The sequence below is a fragment of the Pseudorasbora parva genome, chromosome 1, assembly GCF_024679245.1.
Source record: "Pseudorasbora parva isolate DD20220531a chromosome 1, ASM2467924v1, whole genome shotgun sequence".
In the NCBI taxonomy this organism is placed as follows: Eukaryota; Metazoa; Chordata; class Actinopteri; order Cypriniformes; family Gobionidae; genus Pseudorasbora; species Pseudorasbora parva.
Genome location: NC_090172.1, coordinates 13,063,360 through 13,078,744, shown reverse-complemented (window position 1 = coordinate 13,078,744; position 15,385 = coordinate 13,063,360). Strand labels below are relative to the sequence as shown.

At 40.4% G+C, this 15,385-nt stretch overlaps 1 protein-coding gene across 7 annotated transcripts in view; it reads right to left on the bottom strand.

The window, feature by feature from the left end:
- Positions 1-15,385, bottom strand: part of LOC137048043 (probable E3 ubiquitin-protein ligase HECTD4) — a 128,087-nt gene that overhangs the window by 58,731 nt on the left and 53,971 nt on the right. For all 7 annotated transcript variants that reach the window (XM_067426058.1, XM_067426281.1, XM_067426205.1 and 4 more), the window contains exons 26-38: positions 15,067-15,259; positions 14,858-14,962; positions 13,046-13,134; positions 12,627-12,796; positions 12,405-12,540; positions 11,186-11,330; positions 10,934-11,100; positions 8,360-8,506; positions 6,359-6,543; positions 6,126-6,279; positions 4,399-4,679; positions 239-428; positions 42-123 (exon numbers count right to left, since the gene is read on the bottom strand). In XM_067426058.1, coding sequence (XP_067282159.1) covers positions 42-123; positions 239-428; positions 4,399-4,679; positions 6,126-6,279; positions 6,359-6,543; positions 8,360-8,506; positions 10,934-11,100; positions 11,186-11,330; positions 12,405-12,540; positions 12,627-12,796; positions 13,046-13,134; positions 14,858-14,962; positions 15,067-15,259 — 2,044 coding nt within the window. The remainder of the gene's footprint in view (positions 1-41; positions 124-238; positions 429-4,398; positions 4,680-6,125; positions 6,280-6,358; positions 6,544-8,359; positions 8,507-10,933; positions 11,101-11,185; positions 11,331-12,404; positions 12,541-12,626; positions 12,797-13,045; positions 13,135-14,857; positions 14,963-15,066; positions 15,260-15,385) is intronic.

Below are 15,385 nucleotides of genomic sequence, written 5' to 3'. Positions count from 1 at the left end.
TTTTTACACTCTAAAAAAGTGAACACCTAACCAGAGCTGACCTTTGTCATATCTCGATCCATCTTTACCACCTTCTCCATGTTTGCTCCAGTGCCGAGACGGAAAGGACGACCCTCTGAGCTGCTGCAAGGTGTTACACAATTATTCTTTTTTTGAGAATCCATTTTTTTTTTTTTCAGAATCAAAAGAATTCAATGAGTTGTATTTGTTTTGTAGTGTGGCTGTCCAGTGTCATTACCTGAGTAATGGCTGAAGCACCTCATGTGATGACTGGTCTTCTCTCTTATGGATGAAAATGGACAGCTTGCCATCCACTGCTTCACCCTCCTCACTTGCATCTTTGTCAGTCTTAGAACTGCTCTTAGGACAGGCCCCTGTCAGACTAGTGTCAGGCTCAGAGGCGCTTGGGGAGAGCAAAGTCTGGCAACCTAAGTAAGGAGATTAAACAAAATTAAACTTGCTGATAAAGCAGGAAAGAAAGAAACAGATAATGTACAACTTAGTTCTGAATATGTGTATGTTGAGCAGCAAATTAGCATGTTAGAATGATATCTGAAGGATCATGTGACTGCAGACAGGGGACTGGAGGTCCCCCTCGGTAGAAATAGCGCTCGGTGGAAATCACGTTGGTGGGGGCACTGTGGTGCAATCGAAAAGGGCACTTTCACTTTCAAAGGGGCAGGGGCTCAAGCCCCCCAAGGATATTATACAGTGCCTTGCGAAAGTATTCAGCCCCCTTGAACTTTGCGACCTTTTGCCACATTTCAGGCTTCAAACATAAAGATATAAAACTGCAATTTTTAATTAGTGGGACACAATCATGAAGTGGAATGAAATTTATTGGATATTTCAAACTTTTTTAACAAATCAAAAACTGAAAAAATGGGCGTGCAAAATTATTCGGCCCCTTTACTTTCAGTGCAGCAAACTCTCTCCAGAAGTTCAGTGAGGATCTCTGAATGATCCAATGTTGACCTAAATGACTAATGATGATAAATAGAATCCACCTGTGTGTAATGAAGTCTCCATATAAATGCACCTGCACTGTGATAGTCTCAGAGGTCCGTTTAAAGCGCAGAGAGCATCATGAAGAACAAGGAACCCACCAGGCAGGTCCGAGATACTGTTGTGGAGAAGTTTAAAGCCGGATTTGGATACAAAAATATTTCCCAAGCTTTAAACATCCCAAGGAGAACTGTGCAAGCGCTAATATTGAAATGGAAGGAGTATCCGACCACTGCAAATCTACCAAGACTTGGCCGTCCCTCTAAACTTTCAGCTCATACAAGGAGAAGACTGATCAGAGATGCAGCCAAGGGGCCCATGATCACTCTGGATGAACTGCAGAGATCTACAGCTGAGGTGGGAGACTCTGTCCATAGGACAACAATCGGTCGTATACTACACAAATCTGGCCTTTATGGAAGAGTGGCAAGAAGAAAAAAAGTGTTGTTTAATGTTTGCCACAAGCCACCTGGGAGACACACCAAACATGTGGAAGAAGGTGCTCTGGTCAGATGAAACCAAAATTTAACTTTTTGGCAACAATGCAAAACGTTATGTTTAGTGTAAAAGCAACACAGCTCATCACCCTAAACACACCATCCCCACTGTCAAACATGGTGGTGGCAGCATCATGGTTTGGGCCTGCTTTTCTTCAGCAGGGACAGGGAGGATTGTTAAAACTGATGGGAAGATGGATGGAGCCAAATACAGAAAACCTGATGGAGTCTGCAAAAGACCTGAGACTGGGACAGAGATTTAACAAGACAATGTCTTTAACAAGACAATGATCCAAAACATAAAGCAAAATCTACAATGGAATGGTTCAAAAATAAACATATCCAGGTGTTAGAATGGCCAAGTCAAAGTCCAGACCTGAATCCAATCGAGAATCTGTGGAAAGAACTGAAAACTGCTGTTCACAAACGCTCTCCATCCAACCTCACTGAGCTCGAGCTGTTCTGCAAGGAGGAATGGACAAAAATTTCAGTCTCTCGATGTGCAAAACTGATAGAGACAAACCCCAAGCGACTTACAGCTGTAATCGCAGCAAAAGGTGGCGCTACAAAGTATTAACTTCAGGGGGCCGAATAATTTTGCACGCCCCATTTTTCAGTTTTTGATTTGTTAAAATAAGTTTGAAATATCCAATATATTGCGTTCCACTTTATGATTGTGTCCCACTTGTTGTTGATTCTTCACAAAAAATTACAGTTTCATATCATTATGTTTGAAGCCTGAAATGTGGCAAAAGGTCGCAAAGTTCAAGGGGGCTGAATACTTTCGCAAGGCACATTTTAAGAATATTAATAAAGGGAGTTTTTACACTGGCAGTTTAGCTCAGAACAGGGCACAGTTTGTATAAAAATGTGCTAATGTGAAAGCTGTCATGCAGACCTGTGAGCGCACCAGTACCACACCATACCTGGAGAATGTCCATATTCCACGAGTAGGAATATAGTGTGGCTCATTTTAGAGATGCAGTTCCCTATTAAACTGCCGGTATTTTGTGTGTGTGTGTGTGTGTGTGTGTGTGTGTGTGTGTGTGTGTGTGTGCGCGTGTGATTCATGTGAACAGTGAGAAACACGGACTCGGGAGCGCTCTTGTTCAGAAAAGTAACCTGCTGCATATTTGATTTAGCCGTTGGAATGTATTTAGTTCAATCTGTAAGTGGTGATGGTGTTTAAGGGTTACTTCAGCGATTAGCATATGGCTTTGTATCCATAGAAACTCTGAAAGTATAATCAAATGATCATGCTTCCCCCCCTAATATCCCCCTGAGACGAGAGATTCATGCATTTTATTTCTGGAAAAAATCCTCAGATGACGCAAATATCATCAATTTGCATCATCGGAGGAATTTTTGGCCAGAGGCTAAAGACTACAGCCAGCAGAGGGAGCCATTTCCGCATGTTTTCAACCCGTGCATGGGGAGTGGGATCTCACTCACAGCTCAGCTCGCAGCTGCAGGCCATCTTGTCACAGGCTGTCGGGCTCTGTGGAACCTGATGTAAAATGAGTGATCTGTACGAACATAAATACTCTTATCTCGCTGAAATCTTGACGGATTCACAAATGGTTTGGTTTCTTACAAACGTTATTAACATGGCTACATATCTGGATGCTTTAACACGTTGAAATTGAAGCTTTTCGTTACAATAAACGACTTAATCGTGCAGCTTGTGTATCACGGCTAACTTGTGTGCACGTTATCAAGGCTGATACCACAATCGAGCTGTTCAATTATATAGGTTTTATTGACACCAATAACGATTTTATGACAACCAATCTTTTTTCTAGTTAAAATAAACTTAGTTTGCATTTTTTTTTTTTTTTTTTTTTAATTTAAAATACAAATGATTTTATTATAAAAGTGTATATATTATATAGGCCTAATATATTAGCTATAGCTAGCTCTGGAAAAAAAAATTCAGAGCTGTATATGTGTGTGTGTGTATTATATTATATATATATATATATATATATATATATATATATATATATATATATATATATATATATATATATATATATATATATATATATATATATATATATATATATATATATATATATATATATATATATATATAATTTCTCATGTTGCCATGTTGCCATTCGGTACACAGTTTTAGGAGCCTATATATTGATTTAACATAAATACCTTGTGCGTGTATATTCATTGCACCTTCCGTTCTGTTCAATGTTACTTTTATATTGAAGTCCATGGTTATAATTATTCATGAGTATGTAGTGAGTGAGCTGCCAGTGACAAGATGGCCGCCAGTTGCGGACGTCGACCTCCATTGGCCAACAGCGCGTACGAGACATCTGGCCTTTATCATGTATATCTATGGCTGCAGGCATTCATGTTAACGGACCGGCGGAGCAAAGTGAGTGTTTCAACTTCTCAAATTAATTCCTATGAAAGTTAAGCTTCCAAAGGCATGAACTGAAAACACGCCAGATTGAACACGCACTGTGAACGGCTGCCGCGAGTGCTGGCGCGATTACCTCAGCTGTCATCAGGAGAGCTCATTCAGCTCATTCATCACGGTGAAAGTATTCTGACTCCTGCTGCATTTGTGCTGACACTCCCTCAGCAGCTAAATCACATTATATTGAACAGACACATTCAGTTTTTATTTGTAGTGTGTGTTCTCTAACTGAACCATGGGTTAGGCCACGGATCAAATAGAAAATGTGCGCTGCATTAATGCCACGTTAATAAAATTGGTGCCGTTAAAATGAATGTGCGTTAACGTGTTTTTTGACAGCCCTAATATATAAATATATTATATATATTAAATATTTATTTAATAATTATATACAAATTTATTTAATAATTATATATAAAATTAATAAATTTTATGCCAAACAACAATCTCTCATACCTGGCACCACATAGTCTGCCAGCTTGGCCAGCAGCAGTGATGCGATGCGGAAGGCAGGATCATTGGCGTCTTGCTGCTCTGCGTCCAGTGTATTTGTGGAGTAGCTCCAGGAAGGAAGTGCTACATTCCCACAGTCCTCCACACTCATAAGCGGCAGTGCAGCACGGCATAACTGCAGGATGATCAGCACCAGTTTGGGCGAGGGCCGCTGGTCCAGGAGCAATGACAGAAGCTTGGACACACAGGCAGGCTGGCTCAGGATTGTCTTGCCTATGTGGCTCCTTGGGAGAGGAGAAACAGTTCAAATCAAACAAAAAATATTGGTGTAAATATAATTTATTCTCAAGCAATATTCTCATCAGTGTTCTATCAGACATTTATAACTAGCATATTTTGTGCATGAGCCAATACAGTAGCCTAATGAAATACTTAAAACATAAAACCAACTATCACGTGTTCATCTGGGTGTCAGGTACTCGGGTATGATGCAGAACAACACCGCTGTATTCTGCGTCAAAGGGACATGCGCTCAGATGTAACCAAGCACAACATGTATTCGCACATGACTGAACGAGTGAAGGAGACATGCTGAATGAATGCACACTCAATGACAGCAGAGGTTACCCCAGAAACCCTGCAAACAAACCAAACCGCCTAGTGAAAGCGTCCCAATTCGCATACTATCCATACTTAATAGTATTCGAAAATAGAATTAGTACGTCCAAAATCGTAGTATGTTGAAAAGAGTATTCCAAAGATACCCGGATGGTTTACCATTTCCGGTCTGAATTCGAAGTACGGATCAATGTGCACTCTAACCATAGACAGTAAAAGAAATGGACACAGTGAGCCCATAGACTTCAAATGCGAAAAATGAAGTCAATTAGCAGCACTCACTTCCTGACGGCTGAGCGAACTGCGCAGGCTCAGACTGAGCTTGACGACGTAGATGTGACGTAAGCAACCTGTCTTACAGTTGTAGGTCTTCTAGTAGTTGTGAAAAGTGAAATCTGAATCACGTTGTTAAAATGTTTTGTCCCGTTGCTTTCGGCTCACTATCGGCTTCACCCCATTCTTCTCCCTTGACTTTATGTCGACTGCCTCATTGACAGTAAAAGATAGCTTCTGAGCGTCTCCTCCTGTCTTTACGGTAATTTCTCTACTGTGCGACAGAGTCGTGTTGGTTATGACGCAATTCGTTAGCCTATTTTTACAAAAACAGCTTCTACGGGGCGATAGTTTAAAATAACAAGGTAATGGAGCCTTTTATGCATTGTCGTGTTTCTTTAGAAATAAACAATGGACAAATGGAGTCTTTAAACGCCTCAGATGTAAAGTTATTCACTGTCAAAGTGATGCAATGAATAGGAGTCAATGGAATGCTAACAGCAGGTGATGGCTTGGTTAGCAATGGCCGCCCCTATGGGTGGAACGCTTTCCGAGTGCTAGATTACCCCCTTGAATCTAACGGCTGATATTGCCCACAACCCATTGCGAGTTGGACGAGGATTCGATTAGAACTACAAACGCGGTTAAAAAGCATCATCCAGTCGACTCAAAAGCATTGCAACTCAATGATTACAAATGAAAATAGAAATGACATTAAATTATACTTTAGTTTACCAACAATTCTGACAGTACACTTTAACCATATTTCAAAGAAATTTGGCATTATATCAATGTAAAGCATGATATAAGTGAAGTTAAATAAGTGAAACCAGAATTACCTGGACAGATCGTTGAGCAAACTGAGCACATCCTGCAGGGCATCATTCCCAGCCGCTTGGTTACCGCAGCAGTCTGTCGCCCGGGCCAGGTGATTGGTTAATAAGCTAGACACCTGTCGTGCCAGTCCAGAATGCACTGCATCTGTGGAGCCTCCTATTTGACAACAGTGTTAGCATCAGTTATAGTTAAACAGGTTTGTAGTGGTACTTCTTGAACGGTAAACATTCCTCACCTTCGACTTTTTCCCACTCGATGCAGCGGTTGGCCAGCACCTGAAAAGCAGCCCAGGCCATCGTAGCTACTTTCTGTTTTTTGGTTTGTTTCTCATTCGAGCTGCAGTCCCTCTGACTGCTTAGACTACACAGCCTGTCCATAAGCTGAACCAAACCACTGCGGACGAGACACTGCTCCTCACTCCTGTGGACACCATCAGACTTCAGATGTAACTTCAAGACATCTGAATATTCCTTGTTATTAATGTATGATTGCCTACTAAATGTTATGTTGTTGGTAAAACCTAACTAATGTCAACAAATCAAACCTTATTGTAAAGTACACTGCCTAACCAAGTCTATGACTGGATCATTATTGCTGCGATTATGATGTTTCTTTTATTTTTCTAAAATGTTCATACATTTGGCAACAATGGTTCTTCTAAACATAATTGATGGACTGTGTAGCTTTTCATCTGTTAAAAAACTAAAGCCCCGTTTCCACCAAAATTACCCGGAACAATTTGTACCAGGAACTTTTTTACAGGAACTTTTCTCCCCCCCAGACCTGCAGCTGTCTGCGTTTCGACCGCGATAAAGTTCCGAGAAGATTAGGCAAATTAGTCCGGTGATGTAGGACTGCGCGCAACTGCTCCTCCAAATCAGTGAAGGACAGTAATCATTTTTAAGTGTACCGATTGAAAGGACTGTTTACATGAGACATTATCTAAACCGATCTGATGTTTACATGTGATGACTTTCAATCGCAATCATTTTGTCACATGCAGTTTGTCTGCCGCATCAAAAATGTCGCTGCTGTTTTCTCCAGCAGCTGGACTGTGTTAACTGTAGCCATAGCAACTCTTAACGGCCACCAGGACTAATACAGTATTATTTATATCTATTTGTTGTAAAGTGTAATAATCATCCCAGAGAAAAAAATCTTCTGTCAGGCGCAGTTAAAGTAAAAACTGCCCGGGGCAATATACGCTGTGTCATTACTCCAACATTATCTTCATAACTCACGAAATAAAAAGTTTACCCCTCAGAAAAATTTACTTTCCTCTCTTGTCAACATGAGCGCGGCGCGCGCCGTCACGTCATGTAAGGACACACACTTAAAAGTAATCGGTCAGGTCGTTTACATGGTGAAAAAAATTTAATAACAAGTATGGAAGAGATTCAAGCTGTGCTGCTTTTGCTGGTTATGTATAGGTTTACTAAAGAGGTAATTAACAACGACAGAAAAGAGCATTAATATGCAGATTCAGCAGCATGCAGCATATTCAGAAAGCTTGTAAAGCTAGATTTAAAATGACAATGTATATTATTATCAGCTATTACGGACATTGAACGTGAGATGGCTGAGACGACCGCGCCCCACCAGACAGAGAGCAAGACTGATATTTATTGAACGCAGAACGAACCTCGCAAAAGACTTTTAAAAATGTCTGTTGAACTAAAATGCTGCGTGAGCTCAACCAATCAGCATGTTCAGCGCCCAAGTCCCGCCCTCGAAAGTTCCTGAACTTTGAAAAAGTACTACCTCGCGAGCAGGGCCGTTTGGAGGGGGAAATATTTACCCGGAACTTCATTTAGACCCTGGTTCCTGCGTTCTAAACACATGAAGTACCACCCAAAGTTCCTAGTTCCTGGGTAAAGTTCCTGTGGTGGAAACGGGGCTTAAGTAGGAAGACACATCATGGCCATATTTTAGGATGACAATGTCAAGATTCATCAGGACAAAAATGGATGTACCTCTTGATGGAAATACACGTTGTGTAGTTATAACATGCTCGAAAAATAATAATCACAGCAATAATGATCCAATCATAGACTCCTTAGTATTGACTTTCTTTTGGCCTAGCAGTGTATATTAGTTAACATGGAATAATAATGAAAAATACTTCTTAATTTCAACATTTACAAATACATTTAAAAAAAAAAGAGCCACCTAGGTAAAATTACATGGTCTCTAAACCAATAAAAATATTTCATTTCATGAGGCTGAAGATGCTTGCCTGGTGTAAGGGATGGTGCATAGCAGGCCGATGCTGTTGGCACAGGCTATGGGGTAACGGGCACAGAGAGACACCACTGATGTCATAGTCTCTCCAAATGCCTCCTGGACCTGCTCCATCATGCCACCACAGGTCAGTTCCTCGACTCTATATATACACATAGACACACACACACACACACTTGGCTTCATTGTAGATATGCAATTTATCTAGCAATATTAAAATCTCTTACGCTCACCAAGACAGCATTTATTTGATAATTAATACAGTAAACTATTATATATATATATATATATATATATATATATATATATATATATATATATATATATATATATATATATATATATATATATAAATTATATACAAAAAACTTTTAAATTAACTGTTTTCTATGTAAAAATATTTTTAATTTATTCTTGCTTTGCATGAAACATTTTTTGCATGCTGAAACAATTCTTATTATCAATGTTAAAAACAGTTGTGCTGCTTCATATTTTTGTATAAACTGTGATGCATAAGAATCCTGAAAACAATCTTCCAAACTATTTCCATCACTGATAATAAGAACCATTGTTAATAATTGAACACAATAAAAACTGATAGAATGAGGCTGAATATTCAGCTCTGCATCACAGGAATAAATACAATTTTAACATACACTATATTGACAAAAGTTTTGGGATGCCTGCTTTTACATGCACATTAACTTTAATGACATCCCATTCTTAATCAGTAGAGTTTAATATGGAGTTTGCCCAACCTTTGTAGCTATAACAGCTTCAACTCTTCTGGGAACGCTTTCCACAAGATTCAGAAGTGCGTTTATGAGAATGTTTGACCATTATACTATAAGCGCATTTGTGAGGTCTAATTCATCCCAAAGGTGTTGTATCAGGTTGAGGTCAAGTAAGGTCTTTATCAGGTTGAGGTCAAGTAAGGTCTTTATCAGGTTGAGGTCTCATTCATGTCTTTATGGACCTTGCCATGCAATGGTATGTATTGGAACAGGAGATGGAGGATGGAACAGGAGATAGAAATTGTCCAAAATTTCTTGGTATGCTGAAGCATTAGGAGTTCCTTTCACAGGAACTAAGGGACCAAACCTAACCCCTGAAAAACAACCCTACACCAAACTTGGCACAATGCAGTCAGGCAAGTACAGTTTTACTGGCAACTGCCAAACCCAGACTCGTCCATCAGACTGCCAAACAGAGAAGCACGATTCGTCACTCCAGAGAACACGTCTCCACTGCTCTAGAGTCCAGTGGCGGTGAGCTTTCAACACTGCATCCGACGCTTTACATTGCTCTTGGTGATATAAGGTTTGGATGCAGCTGCTCGGCCATGGAAACCCATTCTATGAAGCTCTCTACGTACTGTTCTTGAGCTAATCTGAAGGCCACACAAAATTTGAAGGTCTGTAGCTATTGTCTGCAGAAAGTTGGTAACTGCTGCGCACTGTGTGCCTCACCATACACTGGCTTACCACTTTGTGGCTAAGTTGCTGCTGTCCCCAACTGCTTCCACCCAGTTATATTTCCACTAAGAGTTGACCGGGGAATACATTTAGTAGTGAGGAAATTTCACAGATGGACTAATTGCATAGATGGCAACCCATCACGGTACCACGCTTGAATTCACCCGAGCTCCTGAGAGCAACCCATTCTTTCACACATTTTTGTAGAAGCGTCTGCATGCCTAGGTGCTTGATATTATACACCTGTGGCCATGGAAGTGATTTTAATACCTGAGTGATTTGGAGGGGTGTCCCAATACTTTTGGTAATATAGTGTATTAGAAATAGAAACTGATAATAGAAAATAACATTTTTTTCTCTATAAAATAGAGTAAAATATAATAATCTTCATATTTTTGTGGAAACAATTATTTAATTTTCAATTATTTCATTATTTAACAATCTTTACAATTGAATGCTAGCCTAGAAATCTAGACGCACCCTAGCGGCAGCAAATTTAATCTGCCCGCAAGTGTCGTCTAGGAACTCTCAATACCCTTCTGAGCTGTATTCCCCTCACTCTGGATGGGCCAATCACATCGTGTATAGTCGGCGGGCGGGGCCATAATGACGACGGCCGAGTTGCGTTTGCGTGCTTCTAGTAAACACAGAAACTGGCGAACGGCGGCGGTCTTTCGAATCAGCTTTGACTGCGATTCTGGAAGACTTGGAGTTAAGCTTTTCTCTGAGAAAAGAATGGCACTGAAGTCATTCTTAAGAAGGGAAGATGTGTTCGGAGTTTAGCCGACCGGATACGGTGAATGTTTAATCTGTCAGCGAGCTCTGTTTCACCTTCATTGCTCTGGTTGGTTGTAGCGCTATCCTATCGCGTGCAGAGGGAGTTTGAAAGACAACCGTTTATCCCGCCCCTCGGATTGAGCCCTGTCTATGGTGAGTTTCCAGACCAAACATCTTGATGTGGGTCTGGCTTGTCAGGCTAATTGAATGCATCAATGCTGAATAAAAGTATTAATATCTTTGAAAAATGTTACTGACCCCGAACATCAATTTAAAAGTAGTTTTGCAGCAACCTGAGGTTAAACCTTAAAGTGTACCTTGGTCCACCCTGCAGCACCATGGTAACTGGGCCAACCAGATGTGTGACCCCTCCCACCCGGACAGCAGCGGTGAGCAGCTCTCGCATGTGAACCAGAGCCTGCTTCCTCGTGCGACCTCTCCTCCAACGCGTCTGAGCTGCTGACAGGAAGCTGGTGCTGGACACCTGCAGACATAAGACCCAATTTAGAAACATTGCAAGTGAGAGTAGTGAACTTGACAAGTGTCCTGCTGCATGTGTCTGATCTTACAGTCTGATCAGGTGTCGTTCCTATGAAGGCAAACAGCTGCCCTAGGAGCACGCTGTACGTGGGCTTGTCCTTGCTGTCTTCAATGGCCAATGATTGTAGTAGCGTAAAAGAGCTGCTCCGGTGACTGGATGGGTGGAGGCGCCTCCTGGACAGTCAGACAATTAGTTTATACAGTTTGTAAAAAAAAATGCAACATTTTGCTTTTTACCTGAACCCATTCCATTAGGCTTGGTTGTGTTTATGGGGCACAGTATAACATGTCTTAATACTTCTTTCTTTTTTTTAAACGCTGTATTTTTCTTATATTGTACCTTTATTCCACACCGCTGTCTCCACTGTCCTTTGAACAGCTCGTTTGCTTCCTGCTTCTATGAAGCTCATCCCTCCGAAAAACGCAATGGTCTTTGATTGGTTAGATGGCCAAATGTAGTTTCATGTATTTTTATTGGCTGAAGTGCCAAGCACAGATTGCCGGAAACGCCACGGCCCTTACCATTACAGGCAGGAGTCACATCACGGGCAGTGTTTATGTTAATAGCAAGGGTTTATGATGCCACCAACCCGGGAAGAAGTTTGTTGTAGTCCAAACCGGCCATTTTTGTAGGCAATAAACTGCCATAACTTTAAAAGACAATATCTCCGTTTGCATTGAACTTTCAGCGCTGTAACTTTGCAGATACTGTTTATGCTCAAGCAGCAACATTACACACTAACTAAAGTTAAAAAAGTGAAATCGCATCCAACCACCCCATTAAAGCCAATTTGAAATGTATATTTTTGAGCAACAAGCGTCACCAAATTATTGATTTGCTGAACACCCCTTTATTTGAACAAAAGAGAGATGTTTTTAAACAGCTTGAGAAATCTAATTTTAAAATGACAAATTAAGCTGGCACAAGAGAAAGTAAAAAAAAAAAAAACATAAATAAATATTTGGAAATTAATTAATTAATAAATACATGCAAATAAATAAATATATGGATTAATTAATGAATGCTTAAATAAATAAATATATTAATAAAGAAAAACCAAACATTGTAGTTTATTTTTTTAAATGTAGGCTGACTGTGGTTGCCACGCATTGAAACATTCATATCAAATTACCGATATGTGCTTATTACATGTGCACATATTGGCTAATTTAGAAATCAGCAATTGAGTTGAACCGACATATTCGTTCTATAACTGTTATTGGATGCTTCTGCTGTCACAGAGGTACCTTTGCACTCCATGTGTGAACTCCACATCACTGTTGGCAATCATTTCCAAATCTGAGGGAGCGGACATACTGCGCAGGAACACGGGCTGCTTCACTATAGGCACCATCGATTTGGCGTCCGATACCGACTTGCAGGCTGTAAGCAAGACAAGTTAAAGGGCGGTTAAGCGCATTTGTACATTTATGCAAATTTGAGCATATGTAAATGTGTGTTCAAATAACCTGGTGTGCATGTTGGTGTTGTAGACAGACTCTTGCACTGTGGCGCTATTGTAACATGTAGCAGCAGTTCAGAGCGGTTTATCAAGCTCTTCACAAGCGCTTTGGTTTTAGCCAGTGGTATGGAGCTTCTTTGCTGCTGTGTGGCATTAACCTCATGGAAGAACTTCTCTCTGTCCAAAACAACACAACACAAGTACACTATTGTTCAAAGGTTTAGGATTGGTAAGTTGGAGTAATTTATTGGTTTCAAATAAAACGTTTAAAATAAAATTTATTCCTGTGATCAAAGCTGAATTTTTAGCATCGTTACTCTAGTCTTCAGTGTCACATGGTCCTTCAGACCATGATCCTCATAGGTGTAACGACAGCTTTGAGAACAATTTAAATTCACTACAGGGAGAATTAGTTTCATGTCATACCTCAAAGCCATTACAGCATTTTCTGGATCTGTGCAGTCCAGAGGAACCTCCTTGAGTGAACACAGAAGTTCCAGCTCCTTCATTTTGTTCTATGGGCAACAAGACACACTAAATTAATCAATCTCTGACTTAATCCTGTCTCAATACAAGCCGGAAACAAACCACTGGCTTATGGTTGTCAAAGCCTGCACTTCCTGAAGCTCTTCAAGTACAAATTATATTATTATCCTTTAAAGAAACTACATTTCTGGATGACTACATACTTCAAAACATTAAGGTCAAACAACTGTAGTCACATGGACTGTTTTAATGATGCACAGCAATGCAACGATGTTGCTGCTCCATTTTATGATTTTTGGATAAACGGTTCAGAAGTTATAAGCAAAAATAGGCATTTTTCGTATCTCCAGACCAGTAGGTGGCGCTGCGCCAAAACGCTGCATGTTGCCTCAGGTCATGCTTGTGATGACATGTGCCATGTTTGGTTTGAATACGATAAAGCGTTGCGGAGATATTGCCTTATGTGTGTTTTCACAAACGTTGTGCAAAATGTTTTTGTGTGTCTATTGAAAATGATTTGACGAATCAATATGCTTTGCAAGATTTTTTTTGGCGTGGTCTGAAGATGATCTGGTTCAATTTTTGTGCAAATTGGATGAACCGTCTAGGACAAGTTAGCAAAAGTAGGTTTTTCAGTTAATTGAAAATGGCGGGAACATTTGCATACCGGAAAATGACATCATAGGGTGCAATCGAAACGGCTTGAGCCAAGGAATCAGAGGAAAAAAAGAATTTTGTTTCTAGCCCTTCGGGGTCAAAAGTGATCAGCATGAACATGAGTGAAACTGTGTAGTGTAGAGGAAGAGGAAGAAGAAGAAGAGTGTAGAGGAAGAGGAGGAGGAGGAAGAGAAGGAAGGAGGAGAAGAAGAGGAAGAAGAGTGTAGAGGAAGAGGAGGAGGAAGAGGAAGAAGGAGAAGGAGAAGAAGAGGAGGAAGAGGAAGAGGAAGAGGAAGAGGAAGAGGAAGAGGAAGAGGAGAAGGAGGAGAAGGAGGAGAGGAAGAGGAAGAGGAAGAGGAAGAGGAAGAGGAAGAGGAAGAGGAAGAAGAAGAAGAGTGTAGAGGAAGAGGAGGAGGAGGAAGAGAAGGAAGGAGGAGAAGAAGAGGAAGAAGAGTGTAGAGGAAGAGGAGGAGGAAGAGGAAGAAGGAGAAGGAGAAGAAGAGGAGGAAGAGGAAGAGGAAGAGGAAGAGGAAGAGGAAGAGGAAGAGGAGAAGGAGGAGAAGGAGGAGAGGAAGAGGAAGAGGAAGAGGAAGAGGAAGAGGAAGAGGAAGAGGAAGAGGAAGAAGAAGAAGAAGAAGAAGAAGAAGAAGAAGAAGAAGAAGAAGAAGAAGAAGAAGAAGAAGAAGAGTTTCAATAGGTGCCTTCACACCTTCGGTGCTTGGCCCCTAATTAGGTGGGATTTTTTTTGGATCACTTTTCCTCAGGACATGCTATCTGGCAACATAGGATTTCATTCATTATGCTAAGCTAAGCTAGTGGTGACCCTACCAAACTAAAACAATGCAGGAACTGAGACAAAAATGCATTTGCCCAAAAATGCCCATACATTTTCCTAAATGTAGGAAAGAAGTTGAATAAGCCTGATTTCTAAAACCGGTGGAGTGTTCCTTTAAGTCCTACTTAAGTAGGTAAAACAGATTCTAAAGTTACTTTAATATAAACTGAATAAACTGTAAAAAGTGCTAATTTAATTGCAATTAACATGCAATTAAGTTTCCTTTAAAGTCTAAAGATTACATGTCTCACATTACTTACCTCAAAGAAGTGATAGTCATGGAAGAAGGGTGAGTTATTCTCAAGTTTGCCCTGTTGAGCTTCATCTACTTCATTCTGCCACTTCTGCTCCAGTTCAGCTACACTCTGAAAAAAAAAAACAGACATAATAATGTGTTACTGTTCAACAGCATCACACAGTATGTACGTATACTAAGAGCTCTATATCTGTGGCTACTTGCAACACATACTTGTAACTGTCTTTCCATCGCATTGATCTTCTTGAAGGTCTCGGCCATAATTTTACAGAGCAGATTGTGTTCCTCTCTGTGCAATTCTCTGTACTGGAAGTTCACCAGCGACTGCAGCGCATCCACCAGACCCAAGTGCTTTATTACACACGACACGATCACTTCCTCCATGACATCAGGGCGGATCACCTCTCTGAGAAAAGAATAAATAGAAGATTAATTAACTATTATCTGATGTAGAAGCTATAATGTTGGGGTTTGCTATCAAGAAGTCAAAACTTTATGGAAGTGTAAACTATTTTTTTCTTTTTGAATTAAT